This window comes from Trichosurus vulpecula, chromosome 3 (genome assembly GCF_011100635.1).
Source record: "Trichosurus vulpecula isolate mTriVul1 chromosome 3, mTriVul1.pri, whole genome shotgun sequence".
Taxonomy (NCBI): Eukaryota; Metazoa; Chordata; class Mammalia; order Diprotodontia; family Phalangeridae; genus Trichosurus; species Trichosurus vulpecula.
This window is the reverse complement of record NC_050575.1, coordinates 351,163,812-351,190,127: the sequence shown is the minus strand read 5'-3', so window position 1 is coordinate 351,190,127 and position 26,316 is coordinate 351,163,812. Positions and strand designations below refer to the sequence as shown.

The window sequence follows — 26,316 nt, the reverse complement described above, 5'->3', positions numbered from 1 at the left end:
AAAGTAGAGTTATCTTTGCTAATATGGATGTGAGACAGAACCAGAGAGATTTAAAAAATTGCATATTTCTCTTATTAGCAATGTTAAACATTTGCATTTTTCATTTTGAGAATTGCTTTTTAATATAATTTGATCATCAGTCTATCATCAGATGGTCCTTATTTTTATATATGTAAATCGTTGTCATATATCTATTTGTCTGTATATATCTTTGATGCTAGACTTTTATTAGAGGAATTCATGTTAGATTTTCTCCCAGTTAATTTTTCATTCTAATTTTAACAGCATTGATTTTGTTTGTGCAAAAATTTTACAATTTCATGTAATCAGAAATTTCCATTTTATTTCCTGTGATTCTCATCTCTATTTACTGTTGTTGGGTAAAGAATGTATTCCCTGTCTATTGTTGTGAATCATATTTCCTTCTATGTTCCCTAATTTGTTTATGGTATGAGCTTTTAAAATTTAGGTATTATATTCACTTGGAGCTTATCATTATGAGTGGTTCTAGATGCTGGTCTTAACCTCATTTCTACCAGTATTCTTTCATCTTTCCTAGCAGTTTTTATTGAATACTGAGTTCTTCTTTATGCTACTTAAAGGTTACATATATATGATTTTGGGGAGTTTTGACAAGATAACATTTTAATCCTTACTCATTTCTGTTTAAGGTTCCAACACAAATTTAAATTATAACTTTAATAGAATTTACCTACCCTTTTGTTTGTTGTGTAGATACTGACCTTCATAGTCAAATATGTTATTTGTGGTGATTGCATCCTGAGTATGTGGATAGAGTCACAGCCTAGCTACACTGAACAAAGACAACTATCTTTTTATTTGCTACTTATAACAATCAATGTTGCTGTTATGTTGCTGTCCGTACAAAACTGAAGTTAAATTGTCTTATTGTACCTGCAATCTATCAAATTCTATTGAGTGGTAAAGGGCATAATTGTTCTCATGCTTTTTGTTGGTAATAATAGTGCCTATGCGTGAAGAACTTCTTCCTGGAGTGAAGGGAGGCCCTTTTATAAAATGCTGCATTTCTCTCATTAAAAAGAGAATTCCTGTTGAAATTCCTTGTTTCTTCTTTTAGTCAGGTGGCTCTCTTTTCTTTGAGAGTTTCTAAATCAATTTCGTAGCCTCATTTTCAGATTATAATTATAAAGTTTGAGATGGAATGCAATCTCACATTATTAAGGCATTTATTATCCCTACACAATTTAAGAGTTATTTTAATTAGTTAATGTAGCTTGATCAAACTTGCTGCTTCTTTCTGAATTGTTTTCTGAAATAGGAGTGTATTACCATGGGAAGCAATCTCAGAATGTGTATTCAATATATTTAATTTCTATGTAAGCCAATTTATGTCATGAATCAGAAAATTAATAGTTCTTTTTGTCTTTCCCCATATCCATATAAAATTTATCCACTCTTCAAGGATTAACCTTCCATTCCACCTTCTCTGTGAAATCTTCAATACAGCTTAAATTCATGCAGAACTCATATACAAAATCACAGAGTATTTCAGAATGGAAGAGGATTCAACAGGCATCACATATAGAAATTGAGTGCCTTCCCAAACATACCTCCCAAGATGGTTTTCTAGCTTTTGTGTCAGGACTTCTGGTGAGAAGGAAGCCCACTGCTTCCTGAGGCAGCCCATTTACTTTTCTGATACTGCTGATTTTTAGGAAAATTTTGCTTATATCAAGCCTAAACTTACCCCTTCACACCTCCACGTATTGTACCCAATTCTATCCTTTCTGTACTGTGTCAATGAACAGAACAAATCTGTTTCCTTTTCCACTTTGTACAACCCTTTAATTATTTGTAGGCATACATCATTTCCACCTGAGTCCTCTCTTTTTTAGGCTAAAGAATCCTCAGTTTCTTCAGTGCTCACCTAGCATGGACTGTCAGTCCTGTTATGTTCAACTTCAAGCTTGTCTTTCCTAAGACATCATGCCAAGAAATGAACAAATGTTACAGATATCATCTGGCCAGGGCAAGTACAGTGGAACTTATGTTTTGAAGCTAAGGACTCTATTAATGCCAAGATCATGTTATATTTCTTGGCAAACACCACAGTATTGACTTGTTGAACTTAATGTGCACTAAAACGCCTGTCTTTGTTGCAGAGAAATTATGTCTAACCCTGTCTTATACTGGTAAAATTAATTTTTTTTGACAGCTTACTTTTGTAAGACTTTATCTTTATCCCTATTAAATTTGATCTCAGTAGAATCTGCCCCATGTTCTAGGTTGCCAAGATCTTTTTGTATCCTGACTCCTTTATCCATTGTACTAGCTAACTCTCGGGTTGGTAGGATTTGGAATTTGAAATTATGTTATTAAAACAATAAAAATGTCCATACCCTTTGATCCAGAGATCCAGCTGCTAGGCACTTATCCCTAAGAGATCAAAAACAGAGAAGAGTCCAATACATACCAAATTGTTTGTAGTAGCTCTTATAGTACCAAAGAACTGGAAAAAAAAGGTGACCATTGATTGGGGAAGGGTGAAACAAAGTGTGTACATAAATGTAATGGATGCTGTAAGAAACAATGATATGAAGAATTCAGAGAATTGTGGGAAGAATTATAAACTGATGAAAAGGGAAGTAAAGAGAACAAGGAAGTGAAGGACTGTGACTATGTAAGTGGACAGAACAACAAAAAACTGAATGCTGCATAGCTATGATTACCAAACACAAAAATTATAACCTAAGTCTTTGTGATTTAAGTTTAGCACTCTTGCTACCATACTAGAATGTCTTCAAGTCTTATGACACCTTTCTCATTCTCCAGCACCTTTCATCTATCACTGAAAGTTGCTCAACAAACATATCACTATTCCTTTCAGTAATGGGGGATGTTGTTCATCTAGGCTAGGTGACTTGAACTCATCAAGGGTAGGTAAATAGAGTCTTACTATTTCCTTACTTATCATGGCAATACCTCACTCTTTGCCATGTTTTCTGGCTGGTTTTTTTTTTCAATTTAAATATCCTTCTTCTTGATAGAGAAAACAAAAGGATAATAAGACTTGAGCATCTCTGCCTTCAGTTAGTTATATCATTGCCCCATCTACCTATTTCATCTTTCTCTTTTCCCTTTTATAGCTTAAAAATATCCCCACAAACCTTTTTCCTCAGCTTTCCTCCTAAGCCTTACCTCATTCTCCGTTTTAGATCTTCAGGCAGTAGTCATACAGTATCATAAACAGTGTTGTATTTGTACTCTGTTTTCTGCCTTTGCTTTTATCTTCTCTGCTTGTCTTTTATAAACCTTAAGTTGGTTGTGAGTTCCCTATGCATCCACATCCATCTAATCACATTGTTCCTTTTTTTCTCTGCTTTTGGAGTTCTCTTTGTTTCCTCAGAATTTCAGTCTTGAAAATTTCCCACCTTGTCTGAGCTGACATCTTTTGTAGAATTTTATTCCATGGAATCTTATCCATGGATCTGAACTCAATTTAGTATTCTGTTCTACATTTTATGTGTATATCTCTGTGATCTTTAAGGAGATTGTATTTTTGAATATCAAAGACTACATGTTTTTTGTACCTTTCATAGAGGAAGATACAGAAGAGGTACTCAAAATTGTTCAATTGAATTATTTTTTTGTTGTCACTTCTGTTCTTCGTACGTTTTAATTTTTCTTAAAACATGCATATCCACTTGTATTTTTCTATTCATACATATAATTTTTCTGTTCATACATATCTTACTAAATCGACATCCATGACTTTGTAAAGGCTAAAAGAAAGAAAAAATCCTGTGTTACTCATTTAGAAAGGACTGTCTCTAATCTTAGGACATTTGGAATCATGGAATTTTCGAATTGGGAGGGGCTTTAAGGATCATTAGTCCAAATGCTGTCATTCTATGGCTGAAGAAACCAATGTCTAAGGTGGTGAATAGCTTGCCTCAAGTCACACAGCTAGCTTGTGGAATGTCTGGTACTAGAAACCAGATTTACTGTTCTAATTGTGAAATCTTACTCTACTAGGAGAACAGAATTAATGCAGAATTTGTAGACTGCTGGGCTTTTTTTCAATCAGAAAGATACTTTCTTTTTCATTTTTATAATGTTAATTTTCAATAATGAAAAACATGTAATTTGTATAATAGTGTAGAAAATCTTAGATTTTTTTTTTCTTAGCAGTCAATCAAGCATAATTGCCCAGGATACTCTTCTGGCCACTCATGACTAAAGAGACACTGTAGCTTGAAAAGTTTTTCCACTAGATTTTGCCATATTTTGTGTATGGCATTTGATATATCTATTGCTGAAAGCTTTACTGATTAATTCACTGTGGAAAATAATTTCCTTAAAAACCATTGTGACTCAAACTATCATCTCTATAGTTTGAATAGATCTTGAAAAGTTATTTTGTGTATTACTTGTCTAGATATCTGATACTGCCTAGTATTTTTTTTTGTTTTATTGATATCTTTTTTTATGTCACAACCATTTTCTAATGTACATTTTCTGTTCCCTAGCCTTTTCTTGTGACAAAGATGAAAAAGAGTTAAGAACTTGAGATGACAGTGATCATGGCTAATAGCAGTAGTGTCAAACTTTAAAAAAATGAATCCTTGTGTCCTACATATTCACTTAGAAAACCACAAATTAATATTATCTAAATTTTATTGTATTTTTATTTATTTTGTTAAACATCTCGCAGTTACATCTCAATCTGTTTCAGTAGCACTTGGTTTTAGGCCTTGAGTTTGATACTTCTGGCTTATATCATAGTCAGTATTCTAAGTGCGTTATCCTTCTTAGCTCTCTAGTGAAGGGAGGGAAGTACATTTTCTCATTTTTCTCCTAGCACAAGATTGATTATTATATTTGCATAATTTGAGGTTTTATTTTATTATTTTCATTTCTGCAACTATAATAATTGTACAAATTATTTTCCTGCTTTTACTTAATCTTTCTGCGTCACTTCATATAGTCTCTCCCATGCTTCTCTGAATCTTTCTTATTAGTGATATCTTTTTAAGGCCTTCTTCTCTTCATTGGCTTTTTGGACCTCTTTTACCATTTGGCCTAGTCTGAGGTGTTTTCTTTGGTCTTTTTTGTGTTACTTTTACCAAACTGTTGACTTGTTTTTCATGATTTTCTTGCATCACTCTCATTTCTCTTCCCAATTTTTTCCTCTATCTCTCTTATTGATTTTCAAAATCCTTTTTGAGCTCTTCCATGGCCTGAGACCAATTCATATTTTTGTTGGAGGCTTTGGATGTAGAGACTTTGACTTTGTTGTCTCCTTTTGAGTTTATGTTTTGATTTTCTTTGTCACCATAGTAACTTTCCGTAGTCAGAGGTTTTTTTCCATTGTTTGGTCATTTTCCGACTTTTAACTCTTTTTTAAAATAGAGCTCTGCTTCCAGGGTGGAGGTCGCATTGTCCCAAGCTTCAGGGTTTTTGTGCAGCTGTTTTCAGAGATACTTTTAGGGACCTGTATGTTTTCAGTTCTTCCGAGGTGATGTGATCTAAAGAGAGGTGTTTATGACCCCCTTGTCCTGTGCTCTGGTCTGTGAGTGACAAGTATTCTTTTCTGCCATGGAACTGTGAGGAGGGTCTCCCTTCCACTGCTGCCACAAGCTCTGCTATGCTAGTGCTCCTTCTCACCCTAGGACTGCCACCGGATCTGAGTATGGGCAAAGCAACAGAGTCCTGCCTCAATGCTAGCAAGAAAACCCCTGTAATCTCTTTCTAACCAGTTGTTTGGCCCCCTTATTGCCTGTGGGCTTAGAGCTCTGGAAGCAGCTACTGCTGCTGATTCAGTCACTACTAAGGCTTGCACCTGATTTGCTCTGGCCAGGGCTGTGCTCCTTTTCTCACCCAGGTGCAGGAGACCTTTCTTGCTGAACTTCTAGATTGTCTTTGGTGTCTTTGGGCTGAGAGATCTGCCACTGCTGCCAATGAGTCAGTTGCCCCGAGGCCTGCTCTGGGTTTGCTGGGGCCAGTTCTGCTCTGGTGTGGGCTGTGCTGGATTGTGCTCCTCTCTCACCCTGGTGCAACAGACCTTTCCTCCCAACCTTCCAAGTTGTCTTGGGCAGGAAATTTTTTTTACTCCATCTTTTTGTGGATTCTGCTGCTCTAGGATTTGTTTAGAATAATTTTTAAAAGGTACCTGAAGGCGTTTGAGGGAGAACTCTGGCAAGTCCCTGCCTTTACTCTGTCATTTTGGCTCCACCTCCTTATTAGTAATTTCTTAAGGTTCAGTAATATTCCATCTATTCCTGTATTGCACTTTGTTAGCCATTCTCTAAAAGATGGAAACACATTTTGTTTACTTTTCTCTGCTTCCTCAAAAAGTGGATTCTATTTTAGTATATGTTGAACCTTTCTTTCTTTGATATCAATCAATCAACAAACATTAAGTCCCTCCACTGTGCCTGGATAAGGAGATGCAGGATGGTGTAGTGAATAGGGCAGTAGAGAATATTATTTTTTGAGGGGGAGACAGCAGGGCAATTGGGGTTAAGTGACTTGCCCAAGGTCACACAGCTAGTAAGTGTGTCAAGTGTCTGAGGCCTGATTTGAGCTAAGGTCCTCTTGACTCCAGGGCTGGTGCTCTACTCACTGTACCACCTAGCTGCCCCTAGAGAAGATTTTGAGTTCAAATCTTATCTCAGACAGTTATCCCTAGGTTTCAGTTTCTTCATCTGTAACATGAGAAGGGTATTGGACTCATTGGCCTGCAAGGTCTCTTATAATTAAAGATTTATGATGTTATGCTCCATAAAGCACAGTGACACAAAGACCAAAGTTAAATAGGTCCTTTCTTTGGAGAGCTTACATTGATTGTCAGAGAGAAAACATGAACATATATCATTATGTCAAAGATACATACAAAATAAATACAAAGTAAATTTGAGGGGAAAACACCAGCACTTAAGGATACTGGTAGAACAATGTGGTGCTTGAGCTGAATTTTGTAGGGCACTAGGTTTTCTTTGAGCTGGAGGTAATAAAGACGTAGTACGTAGTACGTGCACTGTGGTACAGTCATTGTAGAGGCATGGAGATGAGATGGAGTGTTATGTATTAAAAGCACTTAGACCAATTCGAGGAGAGGGTTGAATTTGTGAAGAGAAGTTATCGGTCTGTCTAATGTAGATTGGGATCAGGTTGTGAAGGTCTTTAAACACCAAACAAAGGAGTCTATAATTTAATCTCAGAGGTAATAAGGAGCCAGATATAGTCAGACCTGTTCTTTAGTCAATTCAGTTTGGCATGACTGGAGAATGGATTGGTGAGGGGAGAGATTTTAAGTAAGGAGACAAATTTAGGAGTCTGTTGCAGTAGACCAGGAAGATAGATGATGAGGGCCTACACACTAGGTTCTTTGTGGTTTGAGTAGAGAGAAGGGGGCAAATGTTATGGAGGACAAGATTCTACAACTGATTGTCTATATGGTGGGGAAAAGGAGTGAGAAGTCAAGGGTGACACCAGGATTGGGAACCTGGGAATTTGTTTGATTGGTAGGATTGTATACTCTTAATAGAAATAGAGAAGTTTGGCAGGGGCATGAATTTTGGGTGCAAGACAATGAGTTCTGTTTCTGACAAGTTGAGTTTGAGATGCCCTTAAGACATCTAGTTCAGAATCTAATGGGCAGTAGATGACATGGAACTGGGGCTCAGGGGAAAGAAAGACTAGGATTGGTTTCAGAATTAACTGGTTTAAATTAATTGGTTCAGAATTAATTCTGAACCCCCTAGAGCAGGGGTTCTGAAACTTTTTTGTTCCATAAATGCCTTTGTCAGTGTGCTGAAATCCATAGACCTCTCCTCAGGATATTTTTAAATAATTGAAGGGAATTTCAGTTAGAAGTTATTGAAAATAAAGATAAGATTCTCTCCTCTTATCCAAGTTCATGGATCCCCCTGATATCTACCCTTATTCAAATTACTGGAGGTCTGTGGACCCCAAGTTAAGAATTCCTGATCTAGAGGCATGGTATTACATTGGCCTTGAGGAAAGAAGATTTGGAACAGCCATTGTGAGGAGTGTGAGAGAGAGTTAACCAGTAAAGAATAAATTGATTGTTCTGCTGCAGTGAGTTGCGCAGCTGAGAATTAGATAATGTAAATTTATAGTGAACTTGTTCTTCAGTGTTGTATGACTTCTACCATCATTATTTATTCTCTGTTATGTAATGTTCATCATCATTTTTCAACTGGAGAATGAGGATGGTGGTAACTGCAGATTGGTATTTGGCAAGGTCTAATTCAATCTAATAAACATTTATTAAGCACCTACTATGTGCCAAGTACTGTGTTAAGTGCTGGGAATACAATTGGTAAAAAGATAGCCTCTGCCCTCGAGGAACTTAACCATTTAATGGAGGAGACTACACACAAAAGGAGACAGGAAAGGGGAGAGGGGAACCAGGAAGTACCTAGTAGGAGGGTATCTTATTCTGTGGAATTGATACCAGGCAGAGCAGTAGATACAGAGTGAAGTGAACCAAAAGTCCATTTTCTGCCCTCTACAAAGGAAGGTTTGAGGAAGAGTTAAGTACTCTACCCTCCTGGCCTCCAATTAGAGAGGGAGAGAAGGCTGAAGGAGGTGTTGTGGATCAAGGTTTGAGTTAGAAACATGGCATGAAATTAGAGGTGATTAGTTTAACCTGGGAGGGACGTCTTGTTCCATGGAATTGAAACCAGGCAGGGCAGGAGGTACAGAAAGGAGTCTAAGTGTTGGTAGGCAAAGGAGCAAAGGGCTTGGGGATAAAGGTAGAGTTAATTGGTTAACTATAGGGACAACACTGAAGAGAAGAAAGGATGAAGAACAGGGATCAGTGAAATGACTGGAGGTCATGATGAGAACAAATTAGTTTAGAAAGAGTGAAGCAGAGAGGGAGGTGGAAGGATAGGGAGCTGATCAGAAAGGTGAATTTCAGCATTCTGGATTATAGTGGTAGAGTAGTTATGAGTGACAGTGAGGGTAAAAGGTTGTGTCAACCTCACCATGTAACTGAGGTGGTAGAGTTGGTTAATTCTGAAACCAAGAAGAGAAGGGAGATCAAGGCATGCTTTAGGGTTTGGTAAATATTTAATCACTTAAATTTTAGGACTCTCAATGAACATATATTTGGTACTAGTTTCTTTGTCTAATCTTATAATAGCAGAGGATGATACAGAGTCCCAAAATACTCTGTATGTAAAATATACCCTTTGTTCTAGGTTCATCCTAGTGTCTGAAGTCCTTTTCCTAGAAGTAGTCAAGTCATTGGGCAGCTGGGTGGTACAGTGTATACAGCATTGGGCTTGGAATCAGGAAGACTCATCTTCCTCAGTTCAAACCTAGCCTCAGACACTTACTAGCTGTGTGACTCTGGGCAAGTCACTTAACACTGTTTGCCTCAGTTCCTCATCTCTGAAATGAGCTGGAGAAGGAAATGGCAAACCATTCCAGTGTGTTTGCCAAGAAAACTCCAAATGAGGTCATGAAGAGTTGGATATGACTGAAATGACTAAACAACAAAGTCAAGTCATTAAGAGGCTCAGCACTTGTTATTTGGGTTCTGGCATGGGTGGTACTTCGATTATGGAAGATGGAAATAATTTTGCCTCTACATTTAGCAGTAGGAGTCTGGAGGGAGACTTCCAAATGGAGTCATTGGGTGTTCGTTGGTATGGAAGGTTGTAGTCTTACTGTGGTGAGAAGAGGCAGAGTAGATGAAATCCTGTTACTGAGAGGGGCTAAAGTTATATAGTCTCTGTGCTGGGAAGAGACAGGAACCCCAACTTCCTGGAGGGTCCAGGGATGAATAGGTCTTAGGACAAGAGGTTCTGACTTTCTTGAGTAGTTCTTGAGAATATAGGGCTGCAGAATTTTTGCAGTGAAGTTAGCAGAGTTTAGCCCTGGAAGCAAAATATTCCAAAGCAACTAATTTCTCATATGTGTGTGTGTGGGTGGGTGGGTGGGTGGGTGGGGAAGGTGTTCAAACTCAATCTCTGAGTGAGGGCCAGGGCTGGGACCCCAACTGTGACCAGTTGGTTCCAGTGCCAGCACTTGCTCTAGCTTACGATTTCTAGACTTGGCCCTAGCCCAGACAAATGTGATTATATATAGGTAGAAAGAACCAAAGAAATGAAGAAATTATAAAAACTATAAAATTAAATGTTGGATGCTTTTTTCATTTTATTTTTCTTATCTTTTTTTTGCAACATGACTAATGTAGAAATATGTTTTGAAATAAAATACTTCATGTATGTTGTTGATATATTGCTTCCCTTCTCAGTGGACTGGGAAGGGCCTAGAGAGAGGGAGAGAATCTGGAACTCAAAATTTTAAAAAAAGAAATGTTTAAAGTATAATTATTATTTTTATTTATTTATTTATTTTATTATTTTTTTTTAAATGCAATTTATTTCTTTAACATATTTGGTTTTCAGCATTGATTTTCACAACAGTTTGAATTACAAATTTTCTCCCCATTTCTGCCCTCCCCCCCCACTCCAAGATGGCGTATATTCTGGTTGCCCTGTTCCCCAGTCAGCCCTCCCCTCTATCACCCCCCTCCCCTCTCATCCCCTTTTCCCTTCATTTCTTGTAGGGCAAGATAAATTTCTACGCCCCATTGCCTGTGTATCTTATTTTTTAGTTGCATACAAAAGTTTTTTTGTTTTGAACATCTGATTTTAAAACTTTGAGTTCCAAATTCCCTTCCCTCTTCCCTTCCCACCCACCCTCCCTAAGAAGTTGAGCAATTCAACCTAGGCCACACATGTATTATTATGTATAACCCTTCCACAATACTCATGTTGTGAAAGGCTAACTACATTTTGCTCCTTCCCAACCCATCCTGCTTTATTGAATTTTCTCCCTTGACCCTGTCCCCTTTCCAAAGTGTTTGTTTTGATTACCTCCACCCCCATCTGTCCTCCACTCCATCATCCCCCCACCTTTTATTTTTTTTTTATCTTCCTCCCTCTTCTTTCCTGTGGGGTAAGATACCCAACTGAGTATGTATGGTATTCCCCCTCAGGCCAAATCTGATGAGAGCAAGGTTCACTCATTCCCCCCTCACCTGCCCTCTCCCCTCCTCCCATAGAACTGCTTCCTCTTGCCACCTTTATGCGAGATAATCCACCCCATTCTATCTCTCCCTATCTCCCTCTCTCAGTATGTTACTCTCTCATCCCTTAATTTCATTTTATTTCTTTTAGATATCTTCCCTTCATCCTCAACTCACCCTGTGTCTGCTCTCTCTCTTTTACATATATATATATATACACATACATACACATACATACATATACACATAGATACATACATACATACACATTCACTTATATATATACTTAAACATATATATATGCATATATACATATGCATATTCCCTTCAGCTACCCTAATACTGAGGTCTCATGAATCATACTCATCATCTTTCCATGTAGGAATGTAAACAAAACAGTTCAACTTTAGTAAGTCCCTTGCAATTTCTGTTTCTTGATTACCTTTTCATGCTTCTCTTGATTCTTGTGTTTGAAAGTCAAATTTTCTATTCAGTTCTGGTCTTTTCACTGAGAAAGCTTGAAAGTCCTCTATTTTATTGAAACTCCATATTTTGCCTTGGAACATGATACTCAGTTTTGCTGGGTAGGTGATTCTAGGTTTTAATCCTAGCTCCATTGACCTCCGGAATATCGCATTCCAAGCCCTTCGATCTCTTAATGTAGAAGCTGCCAGATCTTGGGTTATTCTGATTGGGTTTCCACAATACTCAAATTGTTTCTTTCTGGCTGCTTGCAGTATTTTCTCTTTGATCTGGGAGCTCTGGAATTTGGCAACAATATTCCTAGGAGATTTCTTTTTGGGATCTATTTGCAGAGGCGATCGATGGATTCTTTCAATTTCTATTTTGCCCTGTGGCTCTAGAATATCAGGGCAGTTCTCCTTGATAATTTCCTGTAAGATGGTATCTAGGCTCTTTTTTTGATCATGGCTTTCAGGTAGTCCAATAATTTTTAAATTATCTCTCCTGGATCTATTTTCCAGGTCAGTGGTTTTTCCAAGGAGATATTTCACATTGTCTTCCATTTTTTCATTCCTCTGGTTCTGTTTTATAATATCCTGATTTCTCATAAATTCACTAGCTTCCACTTGCTCCAATCTAATTTTTAAAGTAGTATTTTCTTCAGTGGTCTTTTGGACCTCCTTTTCCATTTGGCTAATTCTGCCCTTCAAGGAATTCTTCTCCTCATTGGCTTTTTGGAGCTCTTTTGCCATTTGAGTTAGTCTATTTTTTAAGGTGTTGTTTTCTTCAGTGTATTTTTCAGTATTTTTTTGGGTCTCCTTTAGCAAGTCATTGACTTGTTTTTCATGGTTTTCTCGCATCCTTCTTATTTCTCTTCCCAATTTTTCCTCTACTTCTCTAACTTGCTTTTCCAAATCCTTTTTGAGTTCTTCTATGGTCTGGGGCCAGTTCATGTTTTTCTTGGAGGCTTTGGTTGTAGGCTCTATGACTTTGTTGTCTTCTTTAGGCTGTATGTTTTGGTCTTCTTTGTCACCAAAGAAAGAATCCAAAGTCTGAGACTGAATCTGGGCGCGTTTTCGCGTCCTGGCCATATTCCCAACTAACTAACTTGACCCTTGAGTTTTTCAGTGGGGTATGACTGCTTGTAGATTACAGAGTTCTATGTTCTACGTTTGGGGGGGAGGTGCCAGCTCTGTCAGAGCCGCACTCCTCCTTCCCCAAGGATCCCCAGTCCAGACTGGGCTCAGATCTTCGGCAGGCTGTGCACCCCTGCTGCGATCCGCCACTTAATTCCTCCCACCAGGTGGGCCTGGAGCAGGAAGTAACAACAGCTGTAGCTGCCCCACCTCCGCTGCCCCCGGGGCTGGAAGCCGAACCGCGAACTCCTTCCACTCCCGCAGCTTTTCCCACTAACCTTCTCCGCAGTCTTTGGTGTTTGTGGGTCGAGGGGTCTGGTAACTGCCGCAGCTCACATATTCAGGGCGCTAGGGCCCCCTCCGCCCGGCTTCCGGTCAGGATCGTCCACGCCGCTCAGGCTGGGCTCTGCTCCACTCCGTTCCCAGCTCCCAGCTCCCAGCTCCGTGTGGAATAGAGCTCACCCAGAGACCATCTGGGCTGTCCTGGGCTGGAGCCCTGCTTCCCTCTGCTGTTCTGTGGGTTCTGCTGTTCTAGAATTGGTTCAGAGCCATTTTTATAGGTTTTTGGAGGGACTTGGGTACGGAGCTCACTCTAGTCCGTGCTTACCCAAGTATAATTATTTTTTAAAAAAATGCTAGGATGTTTAAAAATATTCAAGTTGATAATGTATAGAGAAGTTTAATGTTTGTCATAGTTTTGTCTAATGGCATCTTTTCTTATGTTTTTGTAGAAGAAATTGAAGAAGAATCTGAAACTTCAATAGATGCTGATTTGACAGACAAACAGAAACATCAGTTGAAACATAGAGAACTTTTTTTGTCACGTCAGTATGAGTCTCTTCCTGCAACACATATCAGGTAAGAACTTGGTGGAAATTGTTTTGAGATAATAATAATGTCACAAAATGCTTCTTGTGGTGTCTAAGAAAGGCATAGAATCCTAGAACCCTTAAGTAAAGGGGGTCTTTGAAAAGTCCTTTGATCCAAACCTCCCCTATTTTCATGTAGTTGAATGCCTAAACTGTTCATAGCAGATGGTTATTCTCTTCAAGAGTGTCTCAAGAATATCCTTCATCCTTTAAATCCTTATTTTACACTTAATAAACACCAAATAAAGTGGGCATTTGCATATACGTAGTAGAACAGAAAAAGAAGATTATACAAAAACCTGCAGATCTTTATGTACAGCTTAATTTTCATTTAAATATAAAATAAATTCAAATTGTACCTTTCAAAACATCATTGCTAATTTGTAATTTTCATTTTTCATTCTCTTCTATATAGTTATTTAAAATTTTTTAAAAATTAAATCATTTTTTCTACTAACAAAAATCCACCTTCTGTCCCTCCCACTTTCTCCTCCTCCTATTAAAAAAAAGAAAGAAAAATAAAAAAAAATGGAATATGCATAGTCAAGCCACATTCCTTTATTGCCCATGTTGTTGTTGTTCAGTCTTTTTTAGTCACGTCTTGTCTCATCATGACCCCATTTGGGGTTTTCTTGGCAAAGATACTGGAATGATTTGCCATTTCTTTCTCCAGCTCATTTTATAGATGAGGAAACTGCAAAAAGGATTAAGGGATTGTAACAATAGTGCTACTTGCTGCTTCTGTGCTGTGTAAGACCAACAATACTGGTACACAGGAGGGCTATTAGCACAGGTTCTTTGATCTGCCTTTCTATAGAAAAAAAAAACTTTAAGGGGTTTACAATCACACTTTAATTAAACATACACATATCATTCACATACTTCAGGGGAAAAAGTCAGCACCCTGAACTTCAGAGAAAATACAAACAGAAATTACAAACAAAGCAAATAACAGTCAACAGACAGGCTTCTAGCTGTCTGACCAAAGTTTTACATACATAGTTAGCAGAGAGAGAAGCATCAACATCTGGGTTTTCAAAGCCAGGGGGCTCCTTAACGACTAGTCTCCTCACCAACACTCTTCCAATGTGTGTGCCCCCAAAGCAAAACCCCTTCTCTCAATGTTCTGAGAGTTCTAGCTTAATGGTTACCCTCAGAGTATATATACCCTTTTTCATGGCCTGAGGGCTTCACACCTCTCCTGACCATCAGCAAAAGGGTGTGGGCCTTCCTACAAACAAAGGCAAGACTCACTCAAAGGCACTTGATTGCCTTAGTACTGAGGAGCACTCCAAAAGAAAAAATAGTAAAACAGTAAAAAAATCTCACTTTGCTTGCTCTTAACAGGGATTTGCCCAGGGTCACACAGCTAGTAAGTGTCTGAGGCCAGATTTGAACTCAGGTCTTCCTGACTCAGGTCAGGCCCTCTATCTACTGCACCACTTATCTGCCCCAGAACGTGGGTTCCTGCCATTGTTCAGTTGTGTCTGACTCTTTGTGACTCCATTTGGGTGTTTCTTGGCAAAGAAACTGTTATTTAGACATCCAAATAGTTTACGTAGTATGTAGTTATTTTAAATAGAATTCATTTATTTTTCATGTTGAATTTTTTTGTGTAATGGTTTGCCATTTCCTTCTCCTGTTCATTTTTCAGATGAGGAAACTGGAGCACGCAGGGCTAAGTGACTTATCCAGGATCTCACAGCTAATAATTGTCTGAGGCCATATTTGAATTCAGGTCTTCCTAATTCCAGGCCAGGCACTTTATCCACTGGGCCACCTAGCTGACCCATTTCTCATGTTCCCTACCTCCCCCTGGAAATATATCTCAGTGTTTACCCTGAGTCTGTAACCTCTTTGTTAAGAGATGAGTAGCATGTTTTCATCTTTGGGAGCTCATTAATGTCTTCTTCAACTTTTTTTCCCCCTGAGATTACATTAAGGCCTCTTGTTCTTGTGATTTTACCCTGGGCATTTTATATTTTGAAAATATTTGTCCAGTTCTTTTGGAATGTCAGTCTTATTTGCATATGATTTGGCAAAATAATTTCTAACTTCGTTTTTTGTAATTTCACTTTTTCGATTTATGATAGTGGTAATTTGTTTTTTCACTCTTTTAAAAATAAAATTAGCAGATGTTTTTTTTTTTTTAAACCAGCACCTAATTTTAGTTATCAGTTTGATTTTTACAAACTTTTAGCTTTTTAATCTCTTTGGATTTCAGGATTTCTAATTTGGTGTTTAGGGTATTTTAATTTGTTTTTTTAGTTGTATGCCCAATTTGTTGATTTGTTCTTGTACTGTTTTTTTTTTAAATGAAAGTATTTAAAGATATCCGTTTTCTCCTAAGAACTCATTTGGCTGAATCCCTCAAATTTTGGATGTTGTCTCATTATTGTAGAGGCAGCTAGGTGGTACAGTTGATAAGAATGCTGAAACTGGAATCAGGTAGATCTGAGCTAAAATCAGATGCTTATTATTTTGTGACCCTGAGCAAATCGATGAACCACTGTTTGCCTCAGTTTTCTCAACCATAAAATAGGAGTAATAGTGCCTACCTCACAGGATTGATGTGAGGATCCAATGAGATAATGTTTGTAAACCACTTAGTGCAGTGTAGGTGTTACATAAATGCTTCTTCCTTTTCTCCTTCTCTTCTTCCTTTCCTTTCTTCCTCCTTCCCTTCCTGCCCTTATCCCTTCCTCCCTCCTTCCCTCTTCCTCTCCTTTACTTTTCCTTCCCTTTCCCTCCCTCTATCTTTGATTCTGTAAAGGGTATTTTGTAGTTGAATTTATATCATTTCTATGTGTGTTCTGTTATTTAGACTCCCAAATATTTTACATAGTATGTCATTTTGAATTGAATTCATTTTTTATATTGAATTTTTTGTGTAATATACAGATAATGGTAATTTAGATTATTTGTGTTCTGAATTTTGGTGACGTTACTGTTTTAATTACTTTTTAGTTGATTCTCTAGGGTTCTTTCAGTAAACCATCATATCATCTGTAAAAAGTGATTATTTTGTTTTCTCTTTGACCATCCTTATTCCCTCCATTTCTTTTTCTTTTCATATTTCTATAGCTAGCTTTTCTGGTGCTATGTTAAATAATGCTGGGGTAATAGACATCCTTATTTTAATTACCCACCCTGATCTTATTATAAAAGATTCCTAATTTGTCTCCATTATGTATAATACTGGCTGTTATAGATATATCATAACATTAAACAAAAGTTCATTTTTCCTATGCTTTTTATTGCTTTTTATGTATGTAGACCTTGGATTTTGTCAAAAGACTTTCTGAAACTATTGATAAAATGATCTGACTTTTTTTTGTTATCAATGTGGTCAGTATTATTTATAGATTTCCTTATATTGAACCACTTCTGCTTTCCTGGATCAAATACTTCTTAGTCATAGTCTATAATACTTTTGATATACCATTTGTGCTAATATTTTATTGAAAATTTTTTGTTGTTCATTAGGGACTATTCATTTGATCTGTAACTACAGAGCTCAGCTCTCTGTTTTGTCTCTTCCTAGTATGTATGTCATATATATTCTTTTCCTGTTTTACAAACATTTTACGTGATACTGGAATTGGAGAAATAAGCATTAACACTATAGTAGCAATCCTTTATGGGCACTATAGCATGATGGATAGGTCTCTGATCTTGGAGTCAGGCCTGGGTTCAAATCATGTCTCTGATACTTAATACATGTGTGACCCTGTAAAATTCACCTAATAGCTCTGTCCCTATTTTTTCATCTAAGATGAAGAAGTTGGATTAGATAACCTATAAGGTGTCTTCCAGTCCTAGCTATGTGACCTATAATGTCTGATCCCATGAAGACAATTTTTATTTCATTGTAGTTAATGAGTATGTTTAATATTTCTTGGTTTCTGCATTTGTGAGTTTTTTTCAATGTCCTAATATTTTCTTAATTTTTGTATAGGTCATTCAGTGGTGGTAAATATATACTGTCTTTCTGTTTCCATTCACTAATAGCTGTATTTATGCATCATATTTAACTTCTAAAATTCTGTTCAGTTCTTTCACTTCTTTCTTGTTTATGTATTTTGTTAGTTTTTTCTAGGTTTGCAAGGGGAATTTTGATGCACCCGGCTATTATAGTGTTAATGTCTATTTCTCCCTATAATTCATTCAACTTTTTTTTTTTTTTAACAATTTAGATACCATGCCCTCGGATACATAATATTAAGTATTATTATCATCTGATTCCTTTAAGCATAATATAGTTTTCCTACTTATCTCTTTCAGTCAAGTCCATTTTTGGTCTTGCATTGAGACAAATGATTGCTACCTTTGCTGTTTTTGAGCAGGTAAAGCATAATAGATGTTATTCTACTTTATTATTTTAGCTGTGAATCTTTATGTTTCAGTGGTTTTTCTTCTAAACAGCATTGTTGGATTCTGTTTTTTAATCCACCTAGCTGTCCTATTTTGTTTGAGTTCATTTCATTCATATTTACAGTAATTCTTAATTGTGAATTTTTCTCCATTCTAGTCCCTTATGTTTTTCTTCTTCCTTAGCTTACCCCTTTCTATTTCTCTGTCAAGCTGAATATATTTCTAAACTAAACTAACTCTCTCTTCTCTCTTCTGTCCTTCGTCCTTGTTTGTATGGTCTTTCATTTTCTTTTGTATGGTCATTCATTTTCTTCTTTAAAAATGACCAAAGCATAACATAAGCACTCCAAAGACCTTTGTTGTCACTCTCTCTGTGACTTTTGATCACAAAGGGATTCTGGAGGGGTGGGTACCTGTTTCTTTTTATCTTCTCAAAACTCCTGTGACTCTTTTTCCCTGCTCTTTTGGCTAAGTACCTTACCTCATATTTTCCTGAAAAAATTGACTCAATGCATTGAGAGCTCCCTCTTCTCCCCTCTTCTTCATCTCACATCATTTAGATGTCTTCTGCCACTGTTTCCTCTTTTGTCCCTAAAGAGAGTTGACCCCTCTCTTTGGCAAGACCAACCCTTGAGGTGAGGGGAAAGTATTTATTAAATGCCTACTTATGTACCATGCACTGAGCTAGGTGCTTTATAAATTTCTCATTTAATTATCACAACAACTCTGTGAGGTAGGTGTTGTTATGAGTTCTGTTTAACAATTGAGTAAACTGAGGCAGACAGTGCCTAAGTGGTTTGCCCAGGATAACACAGCTAAGTAAATATCTGAGGTTGGATTTGATTTCTGGTCTTGCTGACTCTAGCCCCAGTATTCTACCCACTGTATCACCTAGCTGCATACCTGTGATAGCATTCCATTGTGTCTTCTCCAGCAAATTACCCCCTCTATCATCACTGCTCTCTCACTAATCTTCAATTTCTCCCTATTTATTGGCTGCTTCTCTACTATATACAAACATGCCCATCTCCTTTATTCTCAAAAAAATTCTCCCTTGATCTGGCCATCTCCACTAGCTGTCACACTATCTATCTTCTCCCTTTTGTGGCTGAACTGCTTGAGAAGGTCTCCTATGATTTATGCCTCTACTGCCTTTCCTCTCACTCTTTTCTTAGTACTCAGAAGTCTGGGTTCTGAATTCAGCATTTAAATGAAACTATTGGTCTTTTAATTCCTAAATCTAATCCTTTTTTCTCAATCCTCATCTTTCTTAATCTCTCAGTTGCCTTTGAAGCTGTTGATTACCTTTCCTTGTCTCTTCTCTTTAGATCTTCCTTGTACTTTCTACCTGACTTCTCAGTCTCCTTTACCTTATCTATAGGCAGGTAGGTGACACAGTGGATAGAACACTGAGCCTGGAGTCAGGAAGACCGCCTGAGGCTAGTTACTAGACAAGTGACCCTTGGCAAGTCACTTAACCTTTCTCTGCCTCAGTTTCTTCAGCTGTAAAATAAGGATCATAATAGCACTTAATTCCCAGAGTTTTTGAGAATCAGATGAGATAATATTTATAAGCACTTAGCACAGTACCTGGCACATAGTAAATGCTTAATATATGATTATTGTCTTTCTTCCTCCTTCTTTCATTCAGGTCTTCCCTGGTAACTATAGGTTTCTCACAGGACTTTGGACTGTGCCTCTTTCTCTCTCAATTCAACTACTATCTCTAAACAAAAAGTCTCAGATCTGTTTATCTAGTCCCAACCTTTCTCCTGATTTTCAGTTTGTTTTCTGCATGTGCCTGTTAACAACACAAATTGCATGTCCCTTGGACATCTTAAACTCTGCATAGAACCAAACTCATTATCTTTTCCCCCCAAATCTTCTCCTCTTCTTAACTTTCCTATTGTCAAGGGCACTGCCATGCTCCCAGTTTCTTAGGCTTGCAACCTAGGTATCATCCTAGATTCCTCACACTCTCTCACCCCCTTTATTTCTATTGCCAAGTCCTTTCCATTTTATCTTTATAGCTTTTTTCTTTTATGCCCCCTTCATTCCCTTAATACCTGAACTATTGCAGGAGCCTCTAATTGCTCTCTCTGACTTTAATCTCTTCCCACTCAAATCTGTTCTCCCCTGATCTCCCAGAAGTACAGATCTGATCATGTCATCATATAGTATAGTGTTTCCCTGTTACCTCGGTTTGTATTCTCAAATATAGATGCTCTGTTTGGCTTTAAAGCCCCTCCTAACTGTCCTAAGCTTCTTTCTATCCTCTTATACTTTGCATATTCTATTTCAGTCTTCCTATATTTTACATATTCTACCATCCAATAACACTTGCCTCCTTCCTGCTACTTATATAAGGCATTTTATCTGCAAGGTTCATGCCTTTTCACTGTTTGCCTCCCATGCTTGGAATTCTCTTCCTCTTTGTTTCTGCTTCCTGGCTTTCCCATCTTCTTTCCAGTCTCAGCTAAAATCTCACCTTCTGCAAGAATATCTTTCTGAAATCCTTTCATGCTAGTACTTCCCTTCTTCTAGTCTTAAAGATTATCTTCAGTTCATACTGTATGTCTTGTTTGTACATAGTTGTTTACTTGTTCTCTGTGCTTCTTGAGAATAAGAACTGGTTTTGCTTTTTTTTATATTCATTGTAGCCTGGCAGAGAGTAGACACTTAATAAAAAAAAAAAACCAACAAAACTTGTTGACTTGACTTCTCTTTTCCCTTCTTTAGAATATAAACATGTCATCCTTGCATAACCTTTCTCAATTTCTTAAAGGTATTTACTTTTTTAGATTTACCTTGACTACTTGTGTCATCACTTCAGAATTTCTTCTCTAATCTTTTTATCAGGAATACTTAGAAATCTGTTTCATTGCAGGACCATTTTCCCTCTGTAGAATTATACTCATTAATTTTTTTTGAGGGTGGGAGGCAGGGCAATTGGGGTTAAGTGACTTGCCCAAGGTCACACAGCTAGTACGTGTGTCAGGTGTCTGAGGCTGGATTTGAACTTGGGTCCTCTTGACTCCAGGGCTGGTGCTGTACTCACTGTACCACCTTGCTGTCCCTAGTGATACTCATTTTTATTGTATAAGATACTCTTTCTTGTAAGCCTACGTAGCCTTAGCTTTTTGGAATGTTGTGTTCCGTACTCCCCTGCCTTTTAGAATAGTAGCTGCCAAGTATTGTGTTAATCTGACTTTGGCTCTTTGAGGCTTTCTTTCTGCTTTTTTCCAGTATTTTTTCTTTGTTATGGAATCTCTGGATTTTGGTGATGATGTTCCTTTCTGGGAATTTTCATTTTGCAGTTTCTCTTTTTAAAAAATAACTTATTTTTAGTTTTCAGCATTCACTTCCATAAGATTTTGAGATTCTGAGTTTTCTCTCTCTCCTCCTTACCCCTCCCCAAGATGGCATACAGTCTGATATAGGCTATACATATATATTCATGTTAGACGTATTTTCACCTTAGTCATGTTGCAAAGAAGAATTAGGACCAATGGGAGAAACCACAAGAAAGAAGAAACAACAACAATAAAAAAGTAAGCAAATAGTATGCCTCAGTCTGCATTCAGACTCCATAATTTTCTCTGGATATGGATAGTAACTTCCATCATGAGTCTTTTGGAGTTGTCTTAGATCCTTGCATTGCTGAGAACAGTTAAGTCTGTTAAAATTAAAGTCATTTCACAATGCTGCTGTTACTGTGTACAGTGGTCTCCTGGTTCTCCTCACTTCACTCAGCATCAGTTCATGTAAGTCTTTCCAGGTTATTATGAAGTCTGCCTGCTCATCCTTTCTTATGGAGCAATAGTATTCCATCACATTCATATACCATAACTTTGTTCAGCCATTCCCCAATTGATGGGCATCCCTTCAACTTCCAATTCTTGGCTATCACAAACAGAGCTGCTATAAATATTTTTGTACATGTAGGTCCTTTCCCCATTTTTATGATCTCTTTGGGTTACAGACCTAGAAGTGATATTGTTGGGTCAAAGAGTATGCTCATGTTTATAGCCCTTAAGAGGCATAGTTCCATGCAGCGTCTTTAAAATTTTTTTTATTTTTAGTTTACAGCACTCAATTCTACAAGTTTTAGAGTTCCAAATTTTCTTCTCCCCTCCCCCCCGATGGCATGTAATCTGATAAGCTCTACATATACCTTCATATTAAACCTATTTACATAATAGTCAAGTTATAAAGAAGAATTAGGACCAATGGAATGAACCATGAGAAAGAAGGACAAAACCAAAAAAGGATAAAAAAAAAGAGAGAACAAATAGTTTGCCTCAATCTGCATTCAGACTCCATAATTCTTTTTCTGGATGTGGATAGCTTTTTCCATCATGAGTCTTTTTGAGCTGTCTTTGAACCTTGTATTGCTGAGAAGAGCCAAGTCTATCAAAGTTAGTCATCACAGATACAGTGTGTCTGTAATCATGTATAATGTTCTTCTAGTTCTGCTCTCCTCACTCAGCATCAATCATATAAGTCTTTCCAGATTATTACGAAGTCTGTCTGCTCCTCATTTCTTATAGCACAACAGTATTCCGTTACATTCGTATACCACGACTTGTTTAGCCATTCCCCAATTGATGGGCATCCCCTTGATTTCTGATTTTTTTTCTACCACAAAAAGAGCTGCTATAATATTTTTGTACATACTGGTCCATTTCCCACTTGTGTGATCTCTTTGGGATACAGCTCTAGAAGTGGTATTGCTGGGTCAAAGGGTATGCATATTTTTATAGCCCTTTGGGCATAGTTCCATGAAGTTTCTTTCTTTAAAATAAAAGTCAAAATTTTATTTAAAGTTCCAAAATCCATCCTTCTCTTCAGTACCTCCTCTACCCACCAAGAAGGGAAGAAATATGATACCCATTTTTCCACATTAGCCATGTTGGTTAAAAAAAAAAGTAAGACAAAGTGAAAAGAGATGCTTCAGTCTGCATTCAGAATTCATTAGTTATCTCTGGAGATGGATAGCATTTTTCACTATGAGTCCTTTGGAATTGTCATGGAGCGTTGTATTGATCAGAGTAGCTAAGTATCTCACAGTTCATTATCATTGCTATTATTATGGACAGTTTTCTCCTGGTTTAGCTCACTTCACTTTTGCAGTTTCTTTCATGAGATAAGCGATAGATTTCTTCTTTAATATTGTCCCCTTGTTTTAATAGGTCTAGTTAGTTTTCATTCATTATTCTTCAAAATGGTATCCAGGTCCTTTTTTTTTCCTTAACTCCTGGCTTTAAGGTAATTTAGTGATTCTTAGTTTTTTTTTTCCTCCTTGATCTGTCATTTAGGTCAGGTTTTTTTTTTTTTGATGGAATATCTTTTGTTTTCTTCTATTTTTGTTTTTATTTGTGTTTTTAAAACTATTATCTCTTGTTTTTTATTTTACTGATATTTCTCCCATTATCCCTTTCCCTCCAGCCATTCTACCTAACAAGTAACATTTTTTAAAAAATAAAAACAATAGAAGAGAGGAAAAAAGAAAAAAACCAATCAGTACCTGAGAATTTGGCATCAGGGACTGTTGGGGGGAGAGCAGCAATGGGGTGGGAGTTTTCTCCCTCCACCCCTAGCTCCAACTTGCATCTCAGAACCATCAAAAGCAACAAGAACTGATTACCTCTGGTTACCCATAGTCATTAGAGAAATGTGGCAATTAGCCAACTTAGGGGACAAGGGCAGTTGAAAATTAAAATATTCCCTCCAGGCCATAGTATCTTTTATTGAGTAGAGTCTCTCAAAATGCTTCTATGGAGCAGGAAAGAGATAAGATAGAAGAAGTAAAAACGTGATTAGGGTGAAAAGTTTAAAAGTATGTGGAAGACTTGATAAGTTGAGTTGGGAGTGGGTGAACATTTTGTTGTTGTTTTTCAGTTTATTTCCATGCTTGCTTTTCTGGTTACTTTAGTGTTTTGAAACACTAAAATGCTTTGAAGCTTTTCTACAAAACAGTAAAAACTAAAATAATTTTTTTTCAAGTTACTTAATCTTCTTTCAAAGTAGCTGAAAATATTGTGTATAAAAACTGTGAAGATTATATAATTACTTAATTAGTTTAGTGACTTAAGTTACTACCTTAATAATTTTGCTGTAATTAAAAAAAACCACCTTGTTTTTAATGTAGCATTTAGTCTCAATACTGGGTGGATTAGGTTGAATGAAGTTGTTTATTTTCTAAAAAATTTTTTCGAAAAACGTTTGATATTATAGGTCATGTTCCATACCTATAAATCTTCTACTTCTGGAAAAGGATGGGACAGCTGTATCTTCTCATATCTCTTTGGTTCTGTGTATGTTGTAATTTTGTAACATTCATTTTCAATTGTTTTGTTCTTGGTTATTTTTTCATTTGTGTGGTTGTGGTCATTGTGCATATTGTTTTCTTGATTCTGTTTACTTCACTCTGCATCAGTTCACATGAGTATTTCCATGTTCTTCCTCTGTATTTATAATATTTGTCTTTTCTTACAGCTCAGTAATATTCCATTACATTCATTTGCCACAATTTGTTTTAGCCAGTCCACAATTGATGGCCATCTACTGTGTTTCCAGTTCTTTACTACTAATTAGAAAAAGTGCCACTATCAAAATTTAGTTGTATGTGAGGTCTTCTTGTCATTGCCCTCCTTGGGGCATATGCCTAGCAATGGTATCTCTTCTTCAGATATGAGCAATTTAGTAACTCTTCTTGCGTAATTCTAATGCTTTCCAAAATTGTTGTTCTGCTTTACATTTCCACTGTCAATGCACTGGTGTTCTTTTCTTCCTACAAATACTCCAGCATTGACCATTCTCATATTTTGTCATCTTTACCAATTTTTTGGATGTGAGCTGGAACTTCAGGGTTATTTGGATTTGCATTACTCTAATTTTTAGTGATTTTCAGCATTATTTCATATGGTTATTTACAATTTAGAATTTCTTTTAAGACTTGTTTACTTCTTTCCTTCAACCACTTGCCCATTGGGAATTGGCTTGTATATGTGACATACAGATAGGCATATATGTGTATATAGCTTTTGTTCTTTTACATACACACACACCCAATTAATATATATATGTTGTCTTATATATCTTAGTTACCAAATTCTTCTCTGAGAAAGATCATTTTTCCATTTAACTGCATTCCTTCTTATCCTGTATTCATTAATTTTGTTAATGCAGAAGCCTTTCAATTTATTGTAATCAAAAATTATTTTGTCTTTTGAAGTTGCTAATTTTATTTTAATTTCTTGTCTCATTCAGTCATTAGTGTCTGATTGGTCGATTCTGCAGGTAGTCCATTACTTGGATAAGGTTTTAATCTCTTGTACTAAGAAGTTAGTACTCCTTAAAAGTATTTATTCTTGGGCAAGAGTTCTTAACCTTAAAGTTAACCTGTGGATAGATTTCAGGGAGTCTATGAACTTAGATGACATGTACAGTCAGTTTTGCTATAATGCATGTTCAAAAATTAAAATATCAAGTTTGCTTTTGGGTTATTTCTTCCATGAGAAATATAGAGCATGTTGAAAACGATGCCATTTCATAATAACTCATAAGCTGAAACCCTTCCAAAGCCATTTCTACAAGCAAACTTTAGGTCTTTGTCAAGGTTAAATGGCATATTTGTGGTGTATCTTTTGGTGCTGTAGGAGCTGTGGGTGCAGAAGGGCTGGTCTGTCCCATCCCTGTCCCATTCTGCCATGGCCTCCCAGCAAAGTTTTGGCTTTGCCTGACTTGCTCTTGCACCCTGAGGGGCAGGCCAGACAGAAGCCCAAGCCACATCTCAGATCATTATTTTGTGTTTATGTATTTCTTTGAAATGTAATATGTCTATTTTACTATTTTATTAGACTACTTTTTTGTACATGGAGAATGAATCTGCCTGTATCTTCGTTTTTGACTCCTTTTTTTTTTTAATGTATAACTGATGAAGTGTTTGATTTTCACAATAAGCTTTGTGATTTTTGCTCGATTTTGTTGTCAGTCAACCATGGACTGTAGCATGCAATGCTGTCCATAGGGTTTTCTTGGAAAAGATATTAGAGTGATTTCCCATTTCCTTCTCCAGCTCATTTTATGGATGAGGAAACTGAGGCAAACAGGGTTAAATGGCTTGCCCAGGGTCAGTGTCTCTAAGTGTCTGAGGCCAGATTTGAACTTGGATCTTTCTTTCTTTCTTTCTTTTGGAGAAGGGAAGGCAGGGCAATTGGGGTTAAGTGATTTGCCCAAGGTCACACAACTAGTAAGTGTGTCAAGTATCTGAGGCTGAATTTGAACTTGGGTCCTGCTGACTCCAGGGCCGGTGCTCTACTCACTGTGCCACCTAACTGCCTGATTTTGATTACTGTGGTGGTGTTTGGGATAGATCCTGTTATAGCAGAACTGGCTCTATTTGAATATACTTTGAATT

The 26,316-nt window shown here is 37.1% G+C and overlaps 1 protein-coding gene across 1 annotated transcript in view; it reads left to right on the top strand.

The window, feature by feature from the left end:
- Positions 1–26,316, top strand: part of MTA3 (metastasis associated 1 family member 3) — a 203,163-nt gene that overhangs the window by 47,423 nt on the left and 129,424 nt on the right. Inside the window, exon 4 of the mRNA XM_036748813.1 lies at positions 13,383–13,509. Within this exon, the coding sequence (XP_036604708.1) occupies positions 13,383–13,509 (127 nt within the window). The remainder of the gene's footprint in view (positions 1–13,382; positions 13,510–26,316) is intronic.